General features: G+C 43.3%; 1 protein-coding gene across 2 annotated transcripts in view; it reads right to left on the minus strand.

Moving 5' to 3' along the window:
- Nucleotides 1–125: 125 nt before the first annotated feature.
- Nucleotides 126–25,228, minus strand: part of TNFRSF12A (TNF receptor superfamily member 12A) — a 63,538-nt gene continuing 38,435 nt past the window's right edge. For both annotated transcript variants that reach the window (XM_056554633.1, XM_056554634.1), the window contains exons 3-5: nucleotides 2,678–2,815; nucleotides 1,817–1,871; nucleotides 126–539 (exon numbers count right to left, since the gene is read on the minus strand). In XM_056554633.1, coding sequence (XP_056410608.1) covers nucleotides 1,819–1,871; nucleotides 2,678–2,815 — 191 coding nt within the window. In that variant the 3' untranslated portion in view covers nucleotides 126–539; nucleotides 1,817–1,818. The remainder of the gene's footprint in view (nucleotides 540–1,816; nucleotides 1,872–2,677; nucleotides 2,816–25,228) is intronic.

The raw sequence follows: 25,228 nt of genomic DNA on the forward strand, positions 1-25,228 counted from the left end.
GCAGCTGTAAAGTGAGGTGTCTGTGCTTTACTCTGTTCATGTTACTGACATCTAGTGGCCAATATGTGCAGTACATGATACGCCGGACACAGACCACCAATAACTCAGGGGCTGCAAAACAAGAACTCCGCATTTTATTCGATTCCCCTGCGGTTCTGACAAGGCACATGAGGCGTCTCCTGGTAGGCGGAGCTAACAGTCACTACTCCGGGTGGAATGTGTCATGAGTGGCGATGGGTCGTGATCCGGTGGTGTTTCGGCAGAACGTGTGGAAGATGGGGGGCACAGGAAGCGGGGGAGGGGGACTAACCCCTTGCCTGCCAGGGAGGGAAGTCTATGACACTGCTCAGCAATAAATCCAAATCGCTCCGGGCGAGAGAGGGTTAAAAAAAAGTCCCATTCTGCGTCCAGCGCAGGATATAATATATATACATACATATAGATACAGTATATACACCTCCTATACATATATATGTATATATACACAGTGCACAGTAGCAGCTTCCTTTCTGGGAGGAGGAGCATCCGGCTGTGGTGATCTGAAACAAGAAGATAAAGCGATTAGTGACCCTGCAGCGTCTGCAGAGCATCTCACCGGTTGGTGGTAACATTCTGCAGCGCATCTCATCAGTCGGTGATAACATTCTGCAGAGCATCTCACCAGCCGGTGGTAACATTCTGCAGAGCATCTCACCAGTCGGTGGTAACATTCTGCAGAGCAACTCACCGATTGGTGGTAACATTCTGCAGAGCATCTCACCCAGTTGTCAGTAACTTTCTGCAGAGTATTATACTGATTACTGGTACAATAATGCTAGACATCTCATAGGTAATGATAAGATTCTGCAGAGCATCTCTCTATGTATTGATATAATTCTGCAGAGCATCTCGCTATCTATTGATATAATTCTGCAGAGCATCTCTCTATGTATTGATATAATTCTGCAGAGCATCTCTCTATGTATTGATATAATTCTGCAGAGCATCTCTCTAGGTATTGATAGAATTCTGCAGAGCATCTTTTTATGTATTGATGAAATTCTGCAGAGCATCTCTCTAGGGGTTGATATAATTATACAGAGTTTCTCTCTAGGTATTGATAGAATTCTGCAGAGCATCTCTCTAGGTATTAATAGCATTCTGCAGAGCATCTCTCTAGGTATTGATAGAATTCTGCAGAGCATCTTTTTATGTATTGATGAAATTCTGCAGAGCATCTCTCTAGGGGTTGATATAATTATACAGAGTTTCTCTCTAGGTATTGATAGAATTCTGCAGAGCATCTCTCTAGGTATTAATAGCATTCTGCAGAGCATCTCTCTAGGTATTGATAGCATTCTGCTGAGCATCTTTTTATGTATTGATGAAATTCTGCAGAGCATCTCTCTAGGGGTTGATATAATTATACAGAGTTTCTCTCTAGGTATTGATAGAATTCTGCAGAGCATCCCTCTAGGTATTGATAGAATTCTACAGAGCATCTCTCTATGTATTGATATAATTCTGCAGAGCATCTCTCTAGGTATTGATATCATTCTGCAGAGCATCTCTCTAGGTATTGATAGAATTCTACAGAGCATCTCTCTAGGTATTAATAGAATTCTGCAGAGCATCTGATTGATTAATAGTAGAATTCTGCAGAGCATCTATGATTATTCCTAAAATTCTTTAAGACTAATATTAACAATCCAAACTTTACAAAGCTGCCATGTTGACCTATATCTGCAGAGCATTGCACATTCTGAGTAACTTAATTACAAATACTGTCTGTGCAGACTATCTCACTAAAATTAGCAAATCTTGCAGACCATCTCACCTTCAGTGTATGAGAAGGGCTTCAGCAGAGTGGGCTCCGGTTTCCTCTATGGGGGCTGTGAAGACAATAGAAGAATATGTCAGAATACAGGATATACCAGTAGGGGGAGCTCACTGCATACAGATTATATTATTGAATTAATTAAAGGGGTACTCCGGGGAACTAAACCCATAGCCCTTCCTTTCCATCTCATTGACCTATTTATCATTCATTAGCTATATAGAGCAGTTTCCCCTCACTTATATGCATAAAGTGAGGGAATGACATCATCCAGCCATCCACTCTGTCTCTGTCCAAATCCCTCTCTGAAAGTAGCCCCCACCCTCCTGAGAGACACAGACCACATGGTTTCTGCCCTGCACTGATGAGTCACCCTCTTTTTAGTGCTGAGAATTGGGAGGTGTGTGCGACCTCAGCCAATCAGACACTGAATCTCTCTCTGCTGCTCAGAGCAGGAGGGTGGGGGCTGCTCTCAAAGAGTGGGCTGGCAAAGCAGAGCTGCAATGATTGCTGGGAGATGTAGGCAAGGGGAGCGAAGGATGGCAATGAAAATCAAGCAGCCAGAGAAGACAACAGGGGACACAGGGGCCATGTATATCTGGCAGGATAGTTTACAGGGAACATATCCAGGTATTGCGGTGACTTTGCTGATTATTTTTTCTATATATACTTCCCTGGAGTGCAAATTTAATAACACAGTATGCAGTGAGCTCCCCCTAGTGGTGGCTGCAGGCAGAATGTTGTTATGTGTAATACTGTCCACTTAGCTGCTGTATCTAAGCCTATCATGTGTGATACCAACTGCTGAGTAACTGTATCTAGGCCTATTGTGCATTGCAAAGCATAGTATCTGATACTCACTGGTAAACTTCTTCTTAGGCCGGCAGCGCACCAGGTAGACAGTGAGACCGAGGACCAAGGTGATGAGACAGGCGGCGACTGCGGAGATACTGATGACCAATAGCCAAGGGAAGTCACCTTGTTTGTCGGAGCTGTCACCTGATGGACAAGAGAAATATATCAGCACTCTCTCAGTATTACAGTCAGCACTCTCACAGTATCACTGCCATCTTTCAGTATTACGGTCAGCAGTCTCTCAGTATTACAGTCAGCACTCTCACAGTATCACTGCCCTCTCTCAGTATTACAGTCAGCAGTCTCACAGTATCACTGCCATCTTTTAGTAATATGGTCAGCACTCTCACAGTATCACCACTGTCTCTCAGTATAATGGTCAGCACTCTCACAGTATTACGGTCAGCACTCTCTCAGTATTACTGCCCTCTCTCAGTATTATGGTCAGCACTCTCTCAGTATTACAGTCAGTACTCTCACAGTATCATAGCCATCCCTCAGTATTACAATCATCACTCTCACAGTATCATAGCCATCCCTCAGTATTACAGTCAGTACTCTCACAGTATCATAGCCATCCCTCAGTATTACACTCAGTACTCTCACAGTATCATAGCCATCCCTCAGTATTACAATCATCACTCTCACAGTATCATAGCCATCCCTCAGTATTACAGTCAGTACTCTCACAGTATCATAGCCATCCCTCAGTATTACAGTCAGCACTCTCACAGTATTACAGTCAGTACTCTCACAGTATCATAGCCTTCTCTCAGTATTACAGTCAGCACTCTCACAGTATCATAGCCTTCTCTCAGTATTACAGTCAGCACTCTCACAGTATCATAGCCATCCCTCAGTATTACAATCATCACTCTCACAGTATCATAGCCATCCCTCAGTATTACAGTCAGTACTCTCACAGTATCATAGCCATCCCTCAGTATTACAGTCAGTACTCTCACAGTATCATAGCCATCCCTCAGTATTACAGTCAGTACTCTCACAGTATCATAGCCATCCCTCAGTATTACAGTCAGTACTCTCACAGTATCATAGCCATCCCTCAGTATTACAATCATCACTCTCACAGTATCATAGCCATCCCTCAGTATTACAGTCAGTACTCTCACAGTATCATAGCCATCCCTCAGTATTACAGTCAGCACTCTCACAGTATTACAGTCAGTACTCTTACAGTATCATAGCCATCCCTCAGTATTACAGCAGCACTCTCACAGTATCATAGCCATCTCTCATTATTACTGTCAGTACTCATAAGGCACAGAGCTCCTCATAGGTCAGTATGTTTGGTAACCACATTATGGGTTTATAGTGAAGCAAAGTGCCCAATAATGAGACCGAGCTCGTCTTGTATATGATGTCACATCAGCAATAGGTGCATGAATGGGATATATGGCGGAGCAGCTTTCTGGCCGATGGTGCACGTGGAAAGTGATAGTGAGGAAGAAACCAGGTTGCTCAGCTACCAGAGTACATCTGAGGAAGAGGGTCCAAAACCTCGTAACGCGTAATGTTGTGGCTATACAAATTATATAGAACTTTGCTGCCTAAAGAAGTCTCCTGCCTGGTGGATCGTGCTGAAAAACCTGGTGTCTTCCTCACTACAACTTTCCATAATATCATAGCTGTCTCCCAATACTATTGTCAGTACTCTCACAGTATCATAGCCATCTCTCAGTATTACAGTCAGTACTCTCACAGTATCATAGCCATCCCTCAGTATTACAGTCAGTACTCTCACAGTATCATAGCCATCCCTCAGTATTACAGGCAGTACTCTCACAGTATCTCAGCCTTCTCTCAGTATTACAGTCCGTACTCTCACAGTATCATAGCCATCCCTCAGTATTACAGTCAGTACTCTCACAGTATCATAGCCATCCCTCAGTATTACAGTCAGTACTCTCACAGTATCATAGCCATCCCTCAGTATTACAGTCAGTACTCTCACAGTATCATAGCCTTCTCTCAGTATTACAGTCAGTACTCTCACAGTATCATAGCCATCCCTCAGTATTACAGTCAGTACTCTCACAGTATCATAGCCATCCCTCAGTATTACAGTCAGTACTCTCACAGTATCATAGCCATCCCTCAGTATTACAGTCAGTACTCTCACAGTATCTCAGCCTTCTCTCAGTATTACAGTCAGTACTCTCACAGTATCATAGCCATCCCTCAGTATTACAGTCAGTACTCTCACAGTATCATAGCCATCCCTCAGTATTACAGTCAGTACTCTCACAGTATCATAGCCATCCCTCAGTATTACAGTCAGTACTCTCACAGTATCATAGCCTTCTCTCAGTATTACAGTCAGTACTCTCACAGTATCATAGCCATCCCTCAGTATTACAGTCAGTACTCTCACAGTATCATAGCCATCCCTCAGTATTACAGTCAGTACTCTCACAGTATCATAGCCATCCCTCAGTATTACAGTCAGTACTCTCACAGTATCATAGCCATCTCTCAGTATTACAGTCAGTACTCTCACAGTATCATAGCCTTCTCTCAGTATTACAGTCAGTACTCTCACAGTATCATAGCCATCTCTCAGTATTACAGTCAGTACTCTCACAGTATCATAGCCATCCCTCAGTATTACAGTCAGTACTCTCACAGTATCATAGCCATCCCTCAGTATTACAGTAAGTACTCTCACAGTATCATAGCCATCCCTCAGTATTACAGTCAGTACTCTCACAGTATCATAGCCTTCTCTCAGTATTACAGTCAGTACTCTCACAGTATCATAGCCATCCCTCAGTATTACAGTCAGTACTCTCACAGTATCATAGCCATCCCTCAGTATTACAGTCAGTACTCTCACAGTATCATAGCCTTCTCTCAGTATTACAGTCAGTACTCTCACAGTATCATAGCCATCCCTCAGTATTACCGTCAGTACTCTCACAGTATCATAGCCATCCCTCAGGATTACAGTCAGCACTCTCACAGTATCATAGCCATCCCTCAGTATTACAGTCAGTACTCTCACAGTATCATAGCCATCCCTCAGTATTACAGTCAGTACTCTCACAGTATCATAGCCATCCCTCAGTATTACAGTCAGTACTCTCACAGTATACTAGCCATCCCTCAGTATTACAGTAAGTACTCTCACAGTATCATAGCCTTCTCTCAGTATTACAGTCAGTACTCTCACAGTATCTCAGCCTTCTCTCAGTATTACAGTCAGCACTCTCACAGTATGATAGCCATCCCTCAGTATTACACTCAGTACTCTCACAGTATCATAGCCATCCCTCAGTATTACAGTCAGTACTCTCACAGTATCATAGCCTTCTCTCAGTATTACAGTCAGTACTCTCACAGTATCATAGCCATCCCTCAGTATTACAGTCAGTACTCTCACAGTATCATAGCCATCCCTCAGTATTACAGTCAGTACTCCCACAGTATCATAGCCTTCTCTCAGTATTGCAGTCAGTACTCTCACAGTATCATAGCCATCCCTCAGTATTACAGTCAGTACTCTCACAGTATCATAGCCTTCTCTCAGTATTACAGTCAGTACTCTCACAGTATCATAGCCATCCCTCAGTATTACAGTCAGTACTCTCACAGTATCATAGCCTTCTCTCAGTATTACAGTCAGTACTCTCACAGTATCATAGCCATCCCTCAGTATTACAGTCAGTACTCTCACAGTATCATAGCCATCCCTCAGTATTACAGTCAGTACTCTCACAGTATCATAGCCTTCTCTCAGTATTACAGTCAGTACTCTCACAGTATCATAGCCATCCCTCAGTATTACAGTCAGTACTCTCACAGTATCATAGCCATCCCTCAGTATTACAGTCAGTACTCTCACAGTATCATAGCCATCCCTCAGTATTACAGTAAGTACTCTCACAGTATCATAGCCTTCTCTCAGTATTACAGTCAGTACTCTCACAGTATCTCAGCCTTCTCTCAGTATTACAGTCAGCACTCTCACAGTATCATAGCAATCCCTCAGTATTACAGTCAGTACTCTCACAGTATCATAGCCATCCCTCAGTATTACAGTCAGTAGTCTCACAGTATCATAGCCTTCTCTCAGTATTACAGTCAGTACTCTCACAGTATCATAGCCATCCCTCAGTATTACAGTCAGTACTCTCACAGTATCATAGCCATCCCTCAGTATTACAGTCAGTACTCTCATAGTATCCTAGCCATCCCTCAGTATTACAGTCAGTACTCTCACAGTATCATAGCCATCCCTCAGTATTACAGTCAGTACTCTCACAGTATCATAGCCATCCCTCAGTATTACAGTCAGTACTCTCACAGTATCATAGCCTTCTCTCAGTATTACAGTCAGTACTCTCACAGTATCATAGCCATCCCTCAGTATTACAGTCAGTACTCTCACAGTATCATAGCCATCCCTCAGTATTACAGTCAGTACTCTCACAGTATCCTAGCCATCCCTCAGTATTACAGTAAGTACTCTCACAGTATCATAGCCTTCTCTCAGTATTACAGTCAGTACTCTCACAGTATCTCAGCCTTCTCTCAGTATTACAGTCAGCACTCTCACAGTATCATAGCAATCCCTCAGTATTACAGTCAGTACTCTCACAGTATCATAGCCATCCCTCAGTATTACAGTCAGTACTCTCACAGTATCATAGCCTTCTCTCAGTATTACAGTCAGTACTCTCACAGTATCATAGCCATCCCTCAGTATTACAGTCAGTACTCTCACAGTATCATAGCCATCCCTCAGTATTACAGTCAGTACTCTCACAGTATCCTAGCCATCCCTCAGTATTACAGTCAGTACTCTCACAGTATCATAGCCATCCCTCAGTATTACAGTCAGTACTCTCACAGTATCATAGCCATCCCTCAGTATTACAGTCAGTACTCTCACAGTATCATAGCCATCCCTCAGTATTACAGTCAGTACTCTCACAGTATCATAGCCATCCCTCAGTATTACAGTAAGTACTCTCACAGTATCATAGCCTTCTCTCAGTATAACAGTCAGTACTCTCACAGTATTTCAGCCTTCTCTCAGTATTACAGTCAGCACTCTCACAGTATCATAGCCATCCCTCAGTATTACAGTCAGTACTCTCACAGTATCATAGCCATCCCTCAGTATTACAGTCAGTACTCTCACAGTATCATAGCCTTCTCTCAGTATTACAGTCATTACTCTCACAGTATCATAGCCTTCTCTCAGTATTACAGTCAGTACTCTCACAGTATCATAGCCATCCCTCAGTATTACAGTCAGTACTCTCACAGTATCATAGCCATCCCTCAGTATTACAGTCAGTACTCTCACAGTATCATAGCCATCCCTCAGTATTACAGTCAGTACTCTCACAGTATCATAGCCATCTCTCAGTATTACAGTCAGTACTCTCACAGTATCATAGCCATCCCTCAGTATTACAGTCAGTACTCTCACAGTATCATAGCCATCCCTCAGTATTACAGTCAGTACTCTCACAGTATCATAGCCTTCTCTCAGTATTACAGTCAGTACTCTCACAGTATCATAGCCATCCCTCAGTATTACAGTCAGTACTCTCACAGTATCATAGCCATCCCTCAGTATTACAGTCAGTACTCTCACAGTATCATAGCCATCCCTCAGTATTACAGTAAGTACTCTCACAGTATCATAGCCTTCTCTCAGTATTAGAGTCAGTACTCTCACAGTATCTCAGCCTTCTCTCAGTATTACAGTCAGCACTCTCACAGTATCATAGCAATCCCTCAGTATTACAGTCAGTACTCTCACAGTATCATAGCCATCCCTCAGTATTACAGTCAGTAGTCTCACAGTATCATAGCCTTCTCTCAGTATTACAGTCAGTACTCTCACAGTATCATAGCCATCCCTCAGTATTACAGTCAGTACTCTCACAGTATCATAGCCATCCCTCAGTATTACAGTCAGTACTCTCATAGTATCCTAGCCATCCCTCAGTATTACAGTCAGTACTCTCACAGTATCATAGCCATCCCTCAGTATTACAGTCAGTACTCTCACAGTATCATAGCCATCCCTCAGTATTACAGTCAGTACTCTCACAGTATCATAGCCTTCTCTCAGTATTACAGTCAGTACTCTCACAGTATCATAGCCATCCCTCAGTATTACAGTCAGTACTCTCACAGTATCATAGCCATCCCTCAGTATTACAGTCAGTACTCTCACAGTATCCTAGCCATCCCTCAGTATTACAGTAAGTACTCTCACAGTATCATAGCCTTCTCTCAGTATTACAGTCAGTACTCTCACAGTATCTCAGCCTTCTCTCAGTATTACAGTCAGCACTCTCACAGTATCATAGCAATCCCTCAGTATTACAGTCAGTACTCTCACAGTATCATAGCCATCCCTCAGTATTACAGTCAGTACTCTCACAGTATCATAGCCTTCTCTCAGTATTACAGTCAGTACTCTCACAGTATCATAGCCATCCCTCAGTATTACAGTCAGTACTCTCACAGTATCATAGCCATCCCTCAGTATTACAGTCAGTACTCTCACAGTATCCTAGCCATCCCTCAGTATTACAGTCAGTACTCTCACAGTATCATAGCCATCCCTCAGTATTACAGTCAGTACTCTCACAGTATCATAGCCATCCCTCAGTATTACAGTCAGTACTCTCACAGTATCATAGCCATCCCTCAGTATTACAGTCAGTACTCTCACAGTATCATAGCCATCCCTCAGTATTACAGTAAGTACTCTCACAGTATCATAGCCTTCTCTCAGTATAACAGTCAGTACTCTCACAGTATTTCAGCCTTCTCTCAGTATTACAGTCAGCACTCTCACAGTATCATAGCCATCCCTCAGTATTACAGTCAGTACTCTCACAGTATCATAGCCATCCCTCAGTATTACAGTCAGTACTCTCACAGTATCATAGCCTTCTCTCAGTATTACAGTCATTACTCTCACAGTATCATAGCCTTCTCTCAGTATTACAGTCAGTACTCTCACAGTATCATAGCCATCCCTCAGTATTACAGTCAGTACTCTCACAGTATCATAGCCATCCCTCAGTATTACAGTCAGTACTCTCACAGTATCATAGCCATCCCTCAGTATTACAGTCAGTACTCTCACAGTATCATAGCCATCTCTCAGTATTACAGTCAGTACTCTCACAGTATCATAGCCATCCCTCAGTATTACAGTCAGTACTCTCACAGTATCATAGCCATCCCTCAGTATTACAGTCAGTACTCTCACAGTATCATAGCCTTCTCTCAGTATTACAGTCAGTACTCTCACAGTATCATAGCCATCCCTCAGTATTACAGTCAGTACTCTCACAGTATCATAGCCATCCCTCAGTATTACAGTCAGTACTCTCACAGTATCATAGCCATCCCTCAGTATTACAGTAAGTACTCTCACAGTATCATAGCCTTCTCTCAGTATTAGAGTCAGTACTCTCACAGTATCTCAGCCTTCTCTCAGTATTACAGTCAGCACTCTCACAGTATCATAGCAATCCCTCAGTATTACAGTCAGTACTCTCACAGTATCATAGCCATCCCTCAGTATTACAGTCAGTACTCTCACAGTATCATAGCCTTCTCTCAGTATTACAGTCAGTACTCTCACAGTATCATAGCCATCCCTCAGTATTACAGTCAGTACTCTCACAGTATCATAGCCATCCCTCAGTATTACAGTCAGTACTCTCACAGTATCCTAGCCATCCCTCAGTATTACAGTCAGTACTCTCACAGTATCATAGCCATCCCTCAGTATTACAGTCAGTACTCTCACAGTATCATAGCCATCCCTCAGTATTACAGTCAGTACTCTCACAGTATCATAGCCATCCCTCAGTATTACAGTCAGTACTCTCACAGTATCATAGCCATCCCTCAGTATTACAGTAAGTACTCTCACAGTATCATAGCCTTCTCTCAGTATTACAGTCAGTACTCTCACAGTATTTCAGCCTTCTCTCAGTATTACAGTCAGCACTCTCACAGTATCATAGTCATCCCTCAGTATTACAGTCAGTACTCTCACAGTATCATAGCCATCCCTCAGTATTACAGTCAGTACTCTCACAGTATCATAGCCTTCTCTCAGTATTACAGTCATTACTCTCACAGTATCATAGCCTTCTCTCAGTATTACAGTCAGTACTCTCACAGTATCATAGCCATCCCTCAGTATTACAGTCAGTACTCTCACAGTATCATAGCCATCCCTCAGTATTACAGTCAGTACTCTCACAGTATCATAGCCATCCCTCAGTATTACAGTCAGTACTCTCACAGTATCATAGCCATCTCTCAGTATTACAGTCAGTACTCTCACAGTATCATAGCCATCCCTCAGTATTACAGTCAGTACTCTCACAGTATCATAGCCTTCTCTCAGTATTACAGTCAGTACTCTCACAGTATCATAGCCTTCTCTCAGTATTACAGTCAGTACTCTCACAGTATCATAGCCATCCCTCAGTATTACAGTCAGTTCTCTCACAGTATCATAGCCATCCCTCAGTATTACAGTCAGTACTCTCACAGTATCATAGCCTTCTCTCAGTATTACAGTCAGTACTCTCACAGTATCATAGCCATCCCTCAATATTACAGTCAGTACTCTCACAGTATCTCAGCCTTCTCTCAGTATTACAGTCAGTACTCTCACAGTATCATAGCCATCCCTCAGTATTACAGTCAGCACTCTCACAGTATCAAAGCTGTCTCTCAGCATTACTGTCAGCTCTCTCACGGTATAACAGCTGTCACTCAGTATTACAGTTAGCACTCTCACAGTATAACAGTCGTCTCTCAGTGCTATAGTCAGCACTCTCACAGTATCACATCCCTCTCTGTATTACGGTCAGCACTTTCACAGTATCACAACCATCTCTCAGTATTACAGTCAGTACTCTCACAGTATCACAGCCATCTCTCAGTATTACAGTCAGTACTCTCACAGTATCTCAGCTTTCTCTCAGTATTACAGTCAGTACTCTCACAGTATCTCAGCCTTCTCTCAGTATTACAGTCAGTACTCTCACAGTATCTCAGCCATCTCTCAGTATTACAGTCAGTACTCTCACAGTATCTCAGCTTTCTCTCAGTATTACAGTCAGTACTCTCACAGTATCTCAGCCTTCTTTCAGTATTACAGTCAGGACTCTCACAGTATCTCAGTTTTCTCTCAGTATTACAGTCAGTACTCTCACAGTATCTCAGCCCTCTCTCAGTATTACAGTCAGTACTCTCACAGTATACCAGCCTTCTATCAGTATTACAGTCAGTACTCTCACAGTATCCCCGCCTTCTCTCAGTATGACAGTCAGTACTCTCACAATATCCCAGCCATCTCTCAGTATCACAGTCAGTACTCTCACAGTATCTCAGCCCTCTCTCAGTATTACAGTCAGTACTCTCACAGTATCTCAGCCCTCTCTCAGTATTACAGTCAGTACTCTCACAGTATCTCAGCCTTCTCTCAGTATTACAGTCAGTACTCTCACAGTATCCCAGCCCTCTCTCAGTATTACAGTCAGTACTCTCACAGTATCTCAGTCTTCTCTCAGTATTAGTCAGTACTCTCACAGTATCTCAGCCCTCTCTCAGTATAACAGTCAGCACTCTCACAGTATCTCAGCCTTCTCTCAGTATTACAGTCAGTACTCTCACAGTATCTCAGCCCTCTCTCAGTATTACAGTCAGCACTCTCACAGTATCTCAGCCCTCTCTCAGTATTACAGTCAGTACTCACAGTATCTCAGCCCTCTCTCAGTATTACAGTCAGCACTCTCACAGTATCTCAGCCCTCTCTCAGTATTACAGTCAGTACTCTCACAGTATCCCAGCATTCTCTCAGTATTACAGTCAGTACTCTCACAGTATCTCAGTCTTCTCTCAGTATGACAGTCAGTACTCTCACAGTATCCCAGCCATCTCTCAGTATCACAGTCAGTACTCTCACAGTATCTCAGCCCTCTCTCAGTATTACAGTCAGTACTCTCACAGTATCTCAGCCCTCTCTCAGTATTACAGTCAGTACTCTCACAGTATCTCAGTCTTCTCTCAGTATTACAGTCAGTACTCTCACAGTATCTCAGCCCTCTCTCAGTATTACAGTCAGCACTCTCACAGTATCTCAGCCCTCTCTCAGTATTACAATCAGTACTCACAGTATCTCAGCCCTCTCTCAGTATCACAGTCAGCACTCTCTCAGTATCTCAGCCCTCTCTCAGTATTACAGTCAGTACTCTCACAGTATCTCAGCCCTCTCTCAGTATTACAGTCAGTACTCTCACAGTATCTCAGCATTCTCTCAGTATTACAGTCAGTACTCTCACAGTATCTCAGTCTTTTCTCAGTATTACAGTCAGTACTCTCACAGTATCTCAGCCTTCTCTCAGTATTACAGTCAGTACTCTCACAGTATCTCAGCCCTCTCTCAGTATTACAGTCAGTACTCTCACAGTATCCCAGTCTTCTCTCAGTATTACAGTCAGTACTCTCACAGTATCTCAGCCTTCTCTCAGTATTACAGTCAGTACTCTCACAGTATCTCAGCCTTCTCTCAGTATTACAGTCAGCACTCTCACAGTATCTCAGCCTTCTCTCAGTATTACAGTCAGTACTCTCACAGTATCCCCGCCTTCTCTCAGTATTACAGTCAGTACTCTCACAGTATCCCAGCCCTCTCTCAGTATTACAGTCAGCACTCTCACAGTATCTCAGCCTTCTCTCAGTATTACTGTCAGTACTCTCACAGTATCCCAGCCCTCTCTCAGGATTACAGTCAGCACTCTCACAGTATCTCAGCCCTCTCTCAGTATTACAGTCAGTACTCTCACAGTATCCCAGCCCTCTCTCAGTATTACAGTCAGTACTCTCACAGTATCCCAGCCCTCTCTCAGTATTACAGTCAGCACTCTCACAGTATCCCCGCATTCTCTCGGTATTACAGTCAGTACTCTCACAGTATCTCAGCCTTCTCTCAGTATTACAGTCAGTACTCTCACAGTATCCCAGCCCTCTCTCAGTATTACAGTCAGTACTCTCACAGTATCCCAGCCCTCTCTCAGTATTACAGTCAGCACTCTCACAGTATCCTCGCATTCTCTCGGTATTACAGTCAGCACTCTCACAGTATCCCAGCCCTCTCTCAGTATTACAGTCAGCACTCTCACAGTATCCCCACATTCTCTCAGTATTACAGTCAGTACTCTCACAGTATCTCAGCCTTCTCTCAGTATTACAGTCAGTACTCTCACAGTATCCCAGCCTTCTCTCAGTATTACAGCCAGTACTCTCACAGTATCTCAGCCTTCTCTCAGTATTACAGTCAATACTCTCACAGTATCTCAGCCTTCTCTCAGTATTACAGTTAGCACTCTCACAGTATCTCAGTCATCTCTCAGTATTACAGTCAGTACTCTCACAGTATCCCAGCCCTCTCTCAGTATTACAGTCAGTACTCTCACAGTATCCCCGCCTTCTCTCAGTATTACAGTCAGTACTCTCACACTATCCCCGCCCTCTCTCAGTATTACAGTCAGTACTCTCACACTATCCCCGCCCTCTCTCAGTAATACAGTCAGTACTCTCACACTATCCCCCGCCTTCTCTCAGTATTACAGTCAGTACTCTCACAGTGTCCCCGCCTTCTCTCAGTATTACAGTCAGTACTCTCACACTATCCCCGCCCTCTCTCAGTATTACAGTCAGTACTCTCACACTATCCCCGCCCTCTCTCAGTAATACAGTCAGTACTCTCACAGTATCCCCGCCTTCTCTCAGTATTACAGTCAGTACTCTCACACTATCCCCGCCCTCTCTCAGTATTACAGTCAGTACTCTCACAGTATCCCGGCCCTCTCTCAGTATTACAGTCAGTACTCTCACAGTATCCCAGCCTTCTCTCAGTATTACAGTCAGCACTCTCACAGTATCCCCGCCTTCTCTCAGTATTACAGTCAGCACTCTCACACTATCCCCGCCCTCTCTCAGTATTACAGTCAGTACTCTCACAGTATCGCAGTCATCTCTCAGTATTACAGTCAGTACTCTCACACTATCCCCGCCCTCTCTCAGTATTACAGTCAGTACTCTCACACTATCCCCGCCTTCTCTCAGTATTACAGTCAGTACTCGCACAGTATCTCAGTCTTCTCAGTATTACAGTCAGTACTCTCACACTATCCCCGCCCTCTCTCAGTATTACAGTCAGTACTCTCACACTATCCCCGCCCTCTCTCAGTATTACAGTCAGTACTCTCACAGTATCATAGCCTTCTCTCAGTATTACAGTCAGTACTCTCACAGTATCATAGCCATCCCTCAGTATTACAGTCAGTACTCTCACAGGATCATAGCCTTCTCTCAGTATTACAGTCAGTACTCTCACAGTATCATAGCCATCCCTCAGTATTACAGTAAGTACTCTCACAGTATCATAGCCTTCTCTCAGTATTACAGTCAGTACTCTCACAGTATCTCAGCCTTCTCTCAGTATTACAGTCAGCACTCTCACAGTATCATAGCCATCCCTCAGTATTACAGTCAGTACTCTCACAATATCATAGCCATCCCTCAGTATTACAGCCAGTACTCTCACAGTATCATAGCCTTCTCTCAGTATTACAGTCAGTACTCTCACAGTATCATAGCCATCCCTTAGTATTACAGTCAGTACTCTCACAGTATCATAGCCATCCCTCAGTATTACAGTCAGCACTCTCACAGTATCATAGCCATCCCTTAGTATTACAGTCAGTACTCTCACAGTATCATAGCCATCCCTCAGTATTACAGTCAGCACTCTCACAGTATCATAGCCATCCCTCAGTATTACAGTCAGTACTCTCACAGTATCATAGCCATCCCTCAGTATTACAGTCAGTACTCTCACAGTATCATAGCCATCCCTCAGTATTACAGTAAGTACTCTCACAGTATCATAGCCATCCCTCAGTATTACAGTCAGTACTCTCACAGTATCATAGCCTTCTCTCAGTATTACAGTCAGTACTCTCACAGTATCATAGCCATCCCTCAGTATTACAGTCAGTACTCTCACAGTATCATAGCCATCCCTCAGTATTACAGTCAGTACTCTCACAGTATCATAGCCTTCTCTCAGTATTACAGTCAGTACTCTCACAGTATCATAGCCATCCCTCAGTATTACAGTCAGTACTCTCACAGTATCATAGCCATCCCTCAGGATTACAGTCAGCACTCTCACAGTATCATAGCCATCCCTCAGTATTACAGTCAGTACTCTCACAGTATCATAGCCATCCCTCAGTATTACAGTCAGTACTCTCACAGTATCATAGCCATCCCTCAGTATTACAGTCAGTACTCTCACAGTATACTAGCCATCCCTCAGTATTACAGTAAGTACTCTCACAGTATCATAGCCTTCTCTCAGTATTACAGTCAGTACTCTCACAGTATCTCAGCCTTCTCTCAGTATTACAGTCAGCACTCTCACAGTATGATAGCCATCCCTCAGTATTACACTCAGTACTCTCACAGTATCATAGCCATCCCTCAGTATTACAGTCAGTACTCTCACAGTATCATAGCCTTCTCTCAGTATTACAGTCAGTACTCTCACAGTATCATAGCCATCCCTCAGTATTACAGTCAGTACTCTCACAGTATCATAGCCATCCCTCAGTATTACAGTCAGTACTCTCACAGTATCATAGCCTTCTCTCAGTATTGCAGTCAGTACTCTCACAGTATCATAGCCATCCCTCAGTATTACAGTCAGTACTCTCACAGTATCATAGCCTTCTCTCAGTATTACAGTCAGTACTCTCACAGTATCATAGCCATCCCTCAGTATTACAGTCAGTACTCTCACAGTATCATAGCCTTCTCTCAGTATTACAGTCAGTACTCTCACAGTATCATAGCCATCCCTCAGTATTACAGTCAGTACTCTCACAGTATCATAGCCATCCCTCAGTATTACAGTCAGTACTCTCACAGTATCATAGCCTTCTCTCAGTATTACAGTCAGTACTCTCACAGTATCATAGCCATCCCTCAGTATTACAGTCAGTACTCTCACAGTATCATAGCCATCCCTCAGTATTACAGTCAGTACTCTCACAGTATCATAGCCATCCCTCAGTATTACAGTAAGTACTCTCACAGTATCATAGCCTTCTCTCAGTATTACAGTCAGTACTCTCACAGTATCTCAGCCTTCTCTCAGTATTACAGTCAGCACTCTCACAGTATCATAGCAATCCCTCAGTATTACAGTCAGTACTCTCACAGTATCATAGCCATCCCTCAGTATTACAGTCAGTAGTCTCACAGTATCATAGCCTTCTCTCAGTATTACAGTCAGTACTCTCACAGTATCATAGCCATCCCTCAGTATTACAGTCAGTACTCTCACAGTATCATAGCCATCCCTCAGTATTACAGTCAGTACTCTCATAGTATCCTAGCCATCCCTCAGTATTACAGTCAGTACTCTCACAGTATCATAGCCATCCCTCAGTATTACAGTCAGTACTCTCACAGTATCATAGCCATCCCTCAGTATTACAGTCAGTACTCTCACAGTATCATAGCCTTCTCTCAGTATTACAGTCAGTACTCTCACAGTATCATAGCCATCCCTCAGTATTACAGTCAGTACTCTCACAGTATCATAGCCATCCCTCAGTATTACAGTCAGTACTCTCACAGTATCATAGCCATCCCTCAGTATTACAGTAAGTACTCTCACAGTATCATAGCCTTCTCTCAGTATTACAGTCAGTACTCTCACAGTATCTCAGCCTTCTCTCAGTATTACAGTCAACACTCTCACAGTATCATAGCAATCCCTCAGTATTACAGTCAGTACTCTCACAGTATCATAGCCATCCCTCAGTATTACAGTCAGTACTCTCACAGTATCATAGCCTTCTCTCAGTATTACAGTCAGTACTCTCACAGTATCATAGCCATCCCTCAGTATTACAGTCAGTACTCTCACAGTATCATAGCCATCCCTCAGTATTACAGTCAGTACTCTCACAGTATCCTAGCCATCCCTCAGTATTACAGTCAGTACTCTCACAGTATCATAGCCATCCCTCAGTATTACAGTCAGTACTCTCACAGTATCATAGCCATCCCTCAGTATTACAGTCAGTACTCTCACAGTATCATAGCCATCCCTCAGTATTACAGTCAGTACTCTCACAGTATCATAGCCATCCCTCAGTATTACAGTAAGTACTCTCACAGTATCATAGCCTTCTCTCAGTATAACAGTCAGTACTCTCACAGTATTTCAGCCTTCTCTCAGTATTACAGTCAGCACTCTCACAGTATCATAGCCATCCCTCAGTATTACAGTCAGTACTCTCACAGTATCATAGCCATCCCTCAGTATTACAGTCAGTACTCTCACAGTATCATAGCCTTCTCTCAGTATTACAGTCATTACTCTCACAGTATCATAGCCTTCTCTCAGTATTACAGTCAGTACTCTCACAGTATCATAGCCATCCCTCAGTATTACAGTCAGTACTCTCACAGTATCATAGCCATCCCTCAGTATTACAGTCAGTACTCTCACAGTATCATAGCCATCCCTCAGTATTACAGTCAGTACTCTCACAGTATCATAGCCATCTCTCAGTATTACAGTCAGTACTCTCACAGTATCATAGCCATCCCTCAGTATTACAGTCAGTACTCTCACAGTATCATAGCCATCCCTCAGTATTACAGTCAGTACTCTCACAGTATCATAGCCTTCTCTCAGTATTACAGTCAGTACTCTCACAGTATCATAGCCATCCCTCAGTATTACAGTCAGTACTCTCACAGTATCATAGCCATCCCTCAGTATTACAGTCAGTACTCTCACAGTATCATAGCCATCCCTCAGTATTACAGTAAGTACTCTCACAGTATCATAGCCTTCTCTCAGTATTAGAGTCAGTACTCTCACAGTATCTCAGCCTTCTCTCAGTATTACAGTCAGCACTCTCACAGTATCATAGCAATCCCTCAGTATTACAGTCAGTACTCTCACAGTATCATAGCCATCCCTCAGTATTACAGTCAGTACTCTCACAGTATCATAGCCTTCTCTCAGTATTACAGTCAGTACTCTCACAGTATCATAGCCATCCCTCAGTATTACAGTCAGTACTCTCACAGTATCATAGCCATCCCTCAGTATTACAGTCAGTACTCTCACAGTATCCTAGCCATCCCTCAGTATTACAGTCAGTACTCTCACAGTATCATAGCCATCCCTCAGTATTACAGTCAGTACTCTCACAGTATCATAGCCATCCCTCAGTATTACAGTCAGTACTCTCACAGTATCATAGCCATCCCTCAGTATTACAGTCAGTACTCTCACAGTATCATAGCCATCCCTCAGTATTACAGTAAGTACTCTCACAGTATCATAGCCTTCTCTCAGTATTACAGTCAGTACTCTCACAGTATTTCAGCCTTCTCTCAGTATTACAGTCAGCACTCTCACAGTATCATAGTCATCCCTCAGTATTACAGTCAGTACTCTCACAGTATCATAGCCATCCCTCAGTATTACAGTCAGTACTCTCACAGTATCATAGCCTTCTCTCAGTATTACAGTCATTACTCTCACAGTATCATAGCCTTCTCTCAGTATTACAGTCAGTACTCTCACAGTATCATAGCCATCCCTCAGTATTACAGTCAGTACTCTCACAGTATCATAGCCATCCCTCAGTATTACAGTCAGTACTCTCACAGTATCATAGCCATCCCTCAGTATTACAGTCAGTACTCTCACAGTATCATAGCCATCTCTCAGTATTACAGTCAGTACTCTCACAGTATCATAGCCATCCCTCAGTATTACAGTCAGTACTCTCACAGTATCATAGCCTTCTCTCAGTATTACAGTCAGTACTCTCACAGTATCATAGCCTTCTCTCAGTATTACAGTCAGTACTCTCACAGTATCATAGCCATCCCTCAGTATTACAGTCAGTTCTCTCACAGTATCATAGCCATCCCTCAGTATTACAGTCAGTACTCTCACAGTATCATAGCCTTCTCTCAGTATTACAGTCAGTACTCTCACAGTATCATAGCCATCCCTCAATATTACAGTCAGTACTCTCACAGTATCTCAGCCTTCTCTCAGTATTACAGTCAGTACTCTCACAGTATCATAGCCATCCCTCAGTATTACAGTCAGCACTCTCACAGTATCAAAGCTGTCTCTCAGCATTACTGTCAGCTCTCTCACGGTATAACAGCTGTCACTCAGTATTACAGTTAGCACTCTCACAGTATAACAGTCGTCTCTCAGTGCTATAGTCAGCACTCTCACAGTATCACATCCCTCTCTGTATTACGGTCAGCACTTTCACAGTATCACAACCATCTCTCAGTATTACAGTCAGTACTCTCACAGTATCACAGCCATCTCTCAGTATTACAGTCAGTACTCTCACAGTATCTCAGCTTTCTCTCAGTATTACAGTCAGTACTCTCACAGTATCTCAGCCTTCTCTCAGTATTACAGTCAGTACTCTCACAGTATCTCAGCCATCTCTCAGTATTACAGTCAGTACTCTCACAGTATCTCAGCCTTCTTTCAGTATTACAGTCAGGACTCTCACAGTATCTCAGTCTTCTCTCAGTATTACAGTCAGTACTCTCACAGTATCTCAGCCCTCTCTCAGTATTACAGTCAGTACTCTCACAGTATACCAGCCTTCTATCAGTATTACAGTCAGTACTCTCACAGTATCCCCGCCTTCTCTCAGTATGACAGTCAGTACTCTCACAATATCCCAGCCATCTCTCAGTATCACAGTCAGTACTCTCACAGTATCTCAGCCCTCTCTCAGTATTACAGTCAGTACTCTCACAGTATCTCAGCCCTCTCTCAGTATTACAGTCAGTACTCTCACAGTATCTCAGCCTTCTCTCAGTATTACAGTCAGTACTCTCACAGTATCCCAGCCCTCTCTCAGTATTACAGTCAGTACTCTCACAGTATCTCAGTCTTCTCTCAGTATTAGTCAGTACTCTCACAGTATCTCAGCCCTCTCTCAGTATAACAGTCAGCACTCTCACAGTATCTCAGCCTTCTCTCAGTATTACAGTCAGTACTCTCACAGTATCTCAGCCCTCTCTCAGTATTACAGTCAGCACTCTCACAGTATCTCAGCCCTCTCTCAGTATTACAGTCAGTACTCACAGTATCTCAGCCCTCTCTCAGTATTACAGTCAGCACTCTCACAGTATCTCAGCCCTCTCTCAGTATTACAGTCAGTTCTCTCACAGTATCCCAGCATTCTCTCAGTATTACAGTCAGTACTCTCACAGTATCTCAGTCTTCTCTCAGTATGACAGTCAGTACTCTCACAGTATCCCAGCCATCTCTCAGTATCACAGTCAGTACTCTCACAGTATCTCAGCCCTCTCTCAGTATTACAGTCAGTACTCTCACAGTATCTCAGCCCTCTCTCAGTATTACAGTCAGTACTCTCACAGTATCTCAGTCTTCTCTCAGTATTACAGTCAGTACTCTCACAGTATCTCAGCCCTCTCTCAGTATTACATTCAGCACTCTCACAGTATCTCAGCCCTCTCTCAGTATTACAATCAGTACTCACAGTATCTCAGCCCTCTCTCAGTATCACAGTCAGCACTCTCTCAGTATCTCAGCCCTCTCTCAGTATTACAGTCAGTACTCTCACAGTATCTCAGCCCTCTCTCAGTATTACAGTCAGTACTCTCACAGTATCTCAGCATTCTCTCAGTATTACAGTCAGTACTCTCACAGTATCTCAGTCTTTTCTCAGTATTACAGTCAGTACTCTCACAGTATCTCAGCCTTCTCTCAGTATTACAGTCAGTACTCTCACAGTATCTCAGCCCTCTCTCAGTATTACAGTCAGTACTCTCACAGTATCCCAGTCTTCTCTCAGTATTACAGTCAGTACTCTCACAGTATCTCAGCCTTCTCTCAGTATTACAGTCAGTACTCTCACAGTATCTCAGCCTTCTCTCAGTATTACAGTCAGCACTCTCACAGTATCTCAGCCTTCTCTCAGTATTACAGTCAGTACTCTCACAGTATCCCCGCCTTCTCTCAGTATTACAGTCAGTACTCTCACAGTATCCCAGCCCTCTCTCAGTATTACAGTCAGCACTCTCACAGTATCTCAGCCTTCTCTCAGTATTACTGTCAGTACTCTCACAGTATCCCAGCCCTCTCTCAGGATTACAGTCAGCACTCTCACAGTATCTCAGCCCTCTCTCAGTATTACAGTCAGTACTCTCACAGTATCCCAGCCCTCTCTCAGTATTACAGTCAGTACTCTCACAGTATCCCAGCCCTCTCTCAGTATTACAGTCAGCACTCTCACAGTATCCCCGCATTCTCTCGGTATTACAGTCAGTACTCTCACAGTATCTCAGCCTTCTCTCAGTATTACAGTCAGTACTCTCACAGTATCCCAGCCCTCTCTCAGTATTACAGTCAGTACTCTCACAGTATCCCAGCCCTCTCTCAGTATTACAGTCAGCACTCTCACAGTATCCTCGCATTCTCTCGGTATTACAGTCAGCACTCTCACAGTATCCCAGCCCTCTCTCAGTATTACAGTCAGCACTCTCACAGTATCCCCACATTCTCTCAGTATTACAGTCAGTACTCTCACAGTATCTCAGCCTTCTCTCAGTATTACAGTCAGTACTCTCACAGTATCCCAGCCTTCTCTCAGTATTACAGCCAGTACTCTCACAGTATCTCAGCCTTCTCTCAGTATTACAGTCAATACTCTCACAGTATCTCAGCCTTCTCTCAGTATTACAGTTAGCACTCTCACAGTATCTCAGTCATCTCTCAGTATTACAGTCAGTACTCTCACAGTATCCCAGCCCTCTCTCAGTATTACAGTCAGTACTCTCACAGTATCCCCGCCTTCTCTCAGTATTACAGTCAGTACTCTCACACTATCCCCGCCCTCTCTCAGTATTACAGTCAGTACTCTCACACTATCCCCGCCCTCTCTCAGTAATACAGTCAGTACTCTCACACTATCCCCGCCTTCTCTCAGTATTACAGTCATTACTCTCACAGTGTCCCCGCCTTCTCTCAGTATTACAGTCAGTATTCTCACAGTATCTCAGTCATCTCTCAGTATTACAGTCAGTACTCTCACAGTATCCCGGCCCTCTCTCAGTATTACAGTCAGTACTCTCACAGTATCCCAGCCTTCTCTCAGTATTACAGTCAGCACTCTCACAGTATCCCCGCCTTCTCTCAGTATTACAGTCAGCACTCTCACACTATCCCCGCCCTCTCTCAGTATTACAGTCAGTACTCTCACAGTATCGCAGTCATCTCTCAGTATTACAGTCAGTACTCTCACACTATCCCCGCCCTCTCTCAGTATTACAGTCAGTACTCTCACACTATCCCCGCCTTCTCTCAGTATTACAGTCAGTACTCGCACAGTATCTCAGTCTTCTCAGTATTACAGTCAGTACTCTCACACTATCCCCGCCCTCTCTCAGTATTACAGTCAGTACTCTCACACTATCCCCGCCCTCTCTCAGTATTACAGTCAGTACTCTCACAGTATCATAGCCTTCTCTCAGTATTACAGTCAGTACTCTCACAGTATCATAGCCATCCCTCAGTATTACAGTCAGTACTCTCACAGGATCATAGCCTTCTCTCAGTATTACAGTCAGTACTCTCACAGTATCATAGCCATCCCTCAGTATTACAGTAAGTACTCTCACAGTATCATAGCCTTCTCTCAGTATTACAGTCAGTACTCTCACAGTATCTCAGCCTTCTCTCAGTATTACAGTCAGCACTCTCACAGTATCATAGCCATCCCTCAGTATTACAGTCAGTACTCTCACAATATCATAGCCATCCCTCAGTATTACAGCCAGTACTCTCACAGTATCATAGCCTTCTCTCAGTATTACAGTCAGTACTCTCACAGTATCATAGCCATCCCTTAGTATTACAGTCAGTACTCTCACAGTATCATAGCCATCCCTCAGTATTACAGTCAGCACTCTCACAGTATCATAGCCATCCCTTAGTATTACAGTCAGTACTCTCACAGTATCATAGCCATCCCTCAGTATTACAGTCAGCACTCTCACAGTATCATAGCCATCCCTCAGTATTACAGTCAGTACTCTCACAGTATCATAGCCATCCCTCAGTATTACAGTAAGTACTCTCACAGTATCATAGCCATCCCTCAGTATTACAGTCAGCACTCTCACAGTATCAAAGCTGTCTCTCAGCATTACTGTCAGCTCTCTCACGGTATAACAGCTGTCACTCAGTATTACAGTTAGCACTCTCACAGTATCATAGCCTTCTCTCAGTATTACAGTCAGTACTCTCACAGTATCATAGCCTTCTCTCAGTATTACAGTCAGTACTCTCTCAGTATCTCAGCCTTCTCTCAGTATTACAGTCAGCACTCTCACAGTATCATAGCCATCCCTCAGTATTACAGTCAGTACTCTCACAGTATCATAGCCTTCTCTCAGTATTACAGTCAGTACTCTCACAGTATCATAGCCATCCCTCAGTATTACAGTCAGTACTCTCACAGTATCATAGCCATCCCTCAGTATTACAGTCAGTACTCTCACAGTATCATAGCCATCCCTCAGTATTACAGTCAGTACTCTCACAGTATCTCAGCCTTCTCTCAGTATTACAGTCAGTACTCTCACAGTATCATAGCCATCCCTCAGTATTACAGTCAGCACTCTCACAGTATCATAGCCATCCCTCAGTATTACAGTCAGTACTCTCACAGTATCATAGCCATCCCTCAGTATTACAGTCAGTACTCTCACAGTATCATAGCCTTCCCTCAGTATTACAGTCAGTACTCTCACAGTATCATAGCCTTCTCTCAGTATTACAGTCAGTACTCTCACAGTATCATAGCCATCCCTCAGTATTACAGTCAGTACTCTCACAGTATCATAGCCATCCCTCAGTATTACAGTCAGTACTCTCACAGTATCATAGCCATCCCTCAGTATTACAGTCAGTACTCTCACAGTATCATAGCCATCCCTCAGTATTACAGTCAGTACTCTCACAGTATCATAGCCATCCCTCAGTATTACAGTCAGTACTCTCACAGTATCATAGCCATCCCTCAGTATTACAGTCAGTACTCTCACAGTATCATAGCCATCCCTCAGTATTACAGTCAGTACTCTCACAGTATCATAGCCATCCCTCAGTATTACAGTCAGTACTCTCACAATATCATAGCCTTCTCTCAGTATTACAGTCAGTACTCTCACAGTATCATAGCCATCCCTCAGTATTACAGTCAGTACTCTCACAGTATCATAGCCATCCCTCAGTATTACAGTCAGTACTCTCACAGTATCATAGCCATCCCTCAGTATTACAGTCAGTACTCTCACAGTATCATAGCCATCTCTCAGTATTACAGTCAGTACTCTCACAGTATCATAGCCTTCTCTCAG

The sequence above is a fragment of the Hyla sarda genome, unplaced genomic scaffold (genome assembly GCF_029499605.1).
Source record: "Hyla sarda isolate aHylSar1 unplaced genomic scaffold, aHylSar1.hap1 scaffold_815, whole genome shotgun sequence".
Taxonomy (NCBI): domain Eukaryota; kingdom Metazoa; phylum Chordata; class Amphibia; order Anura; family Hylidae; genus Hyla; species Hyla sarda.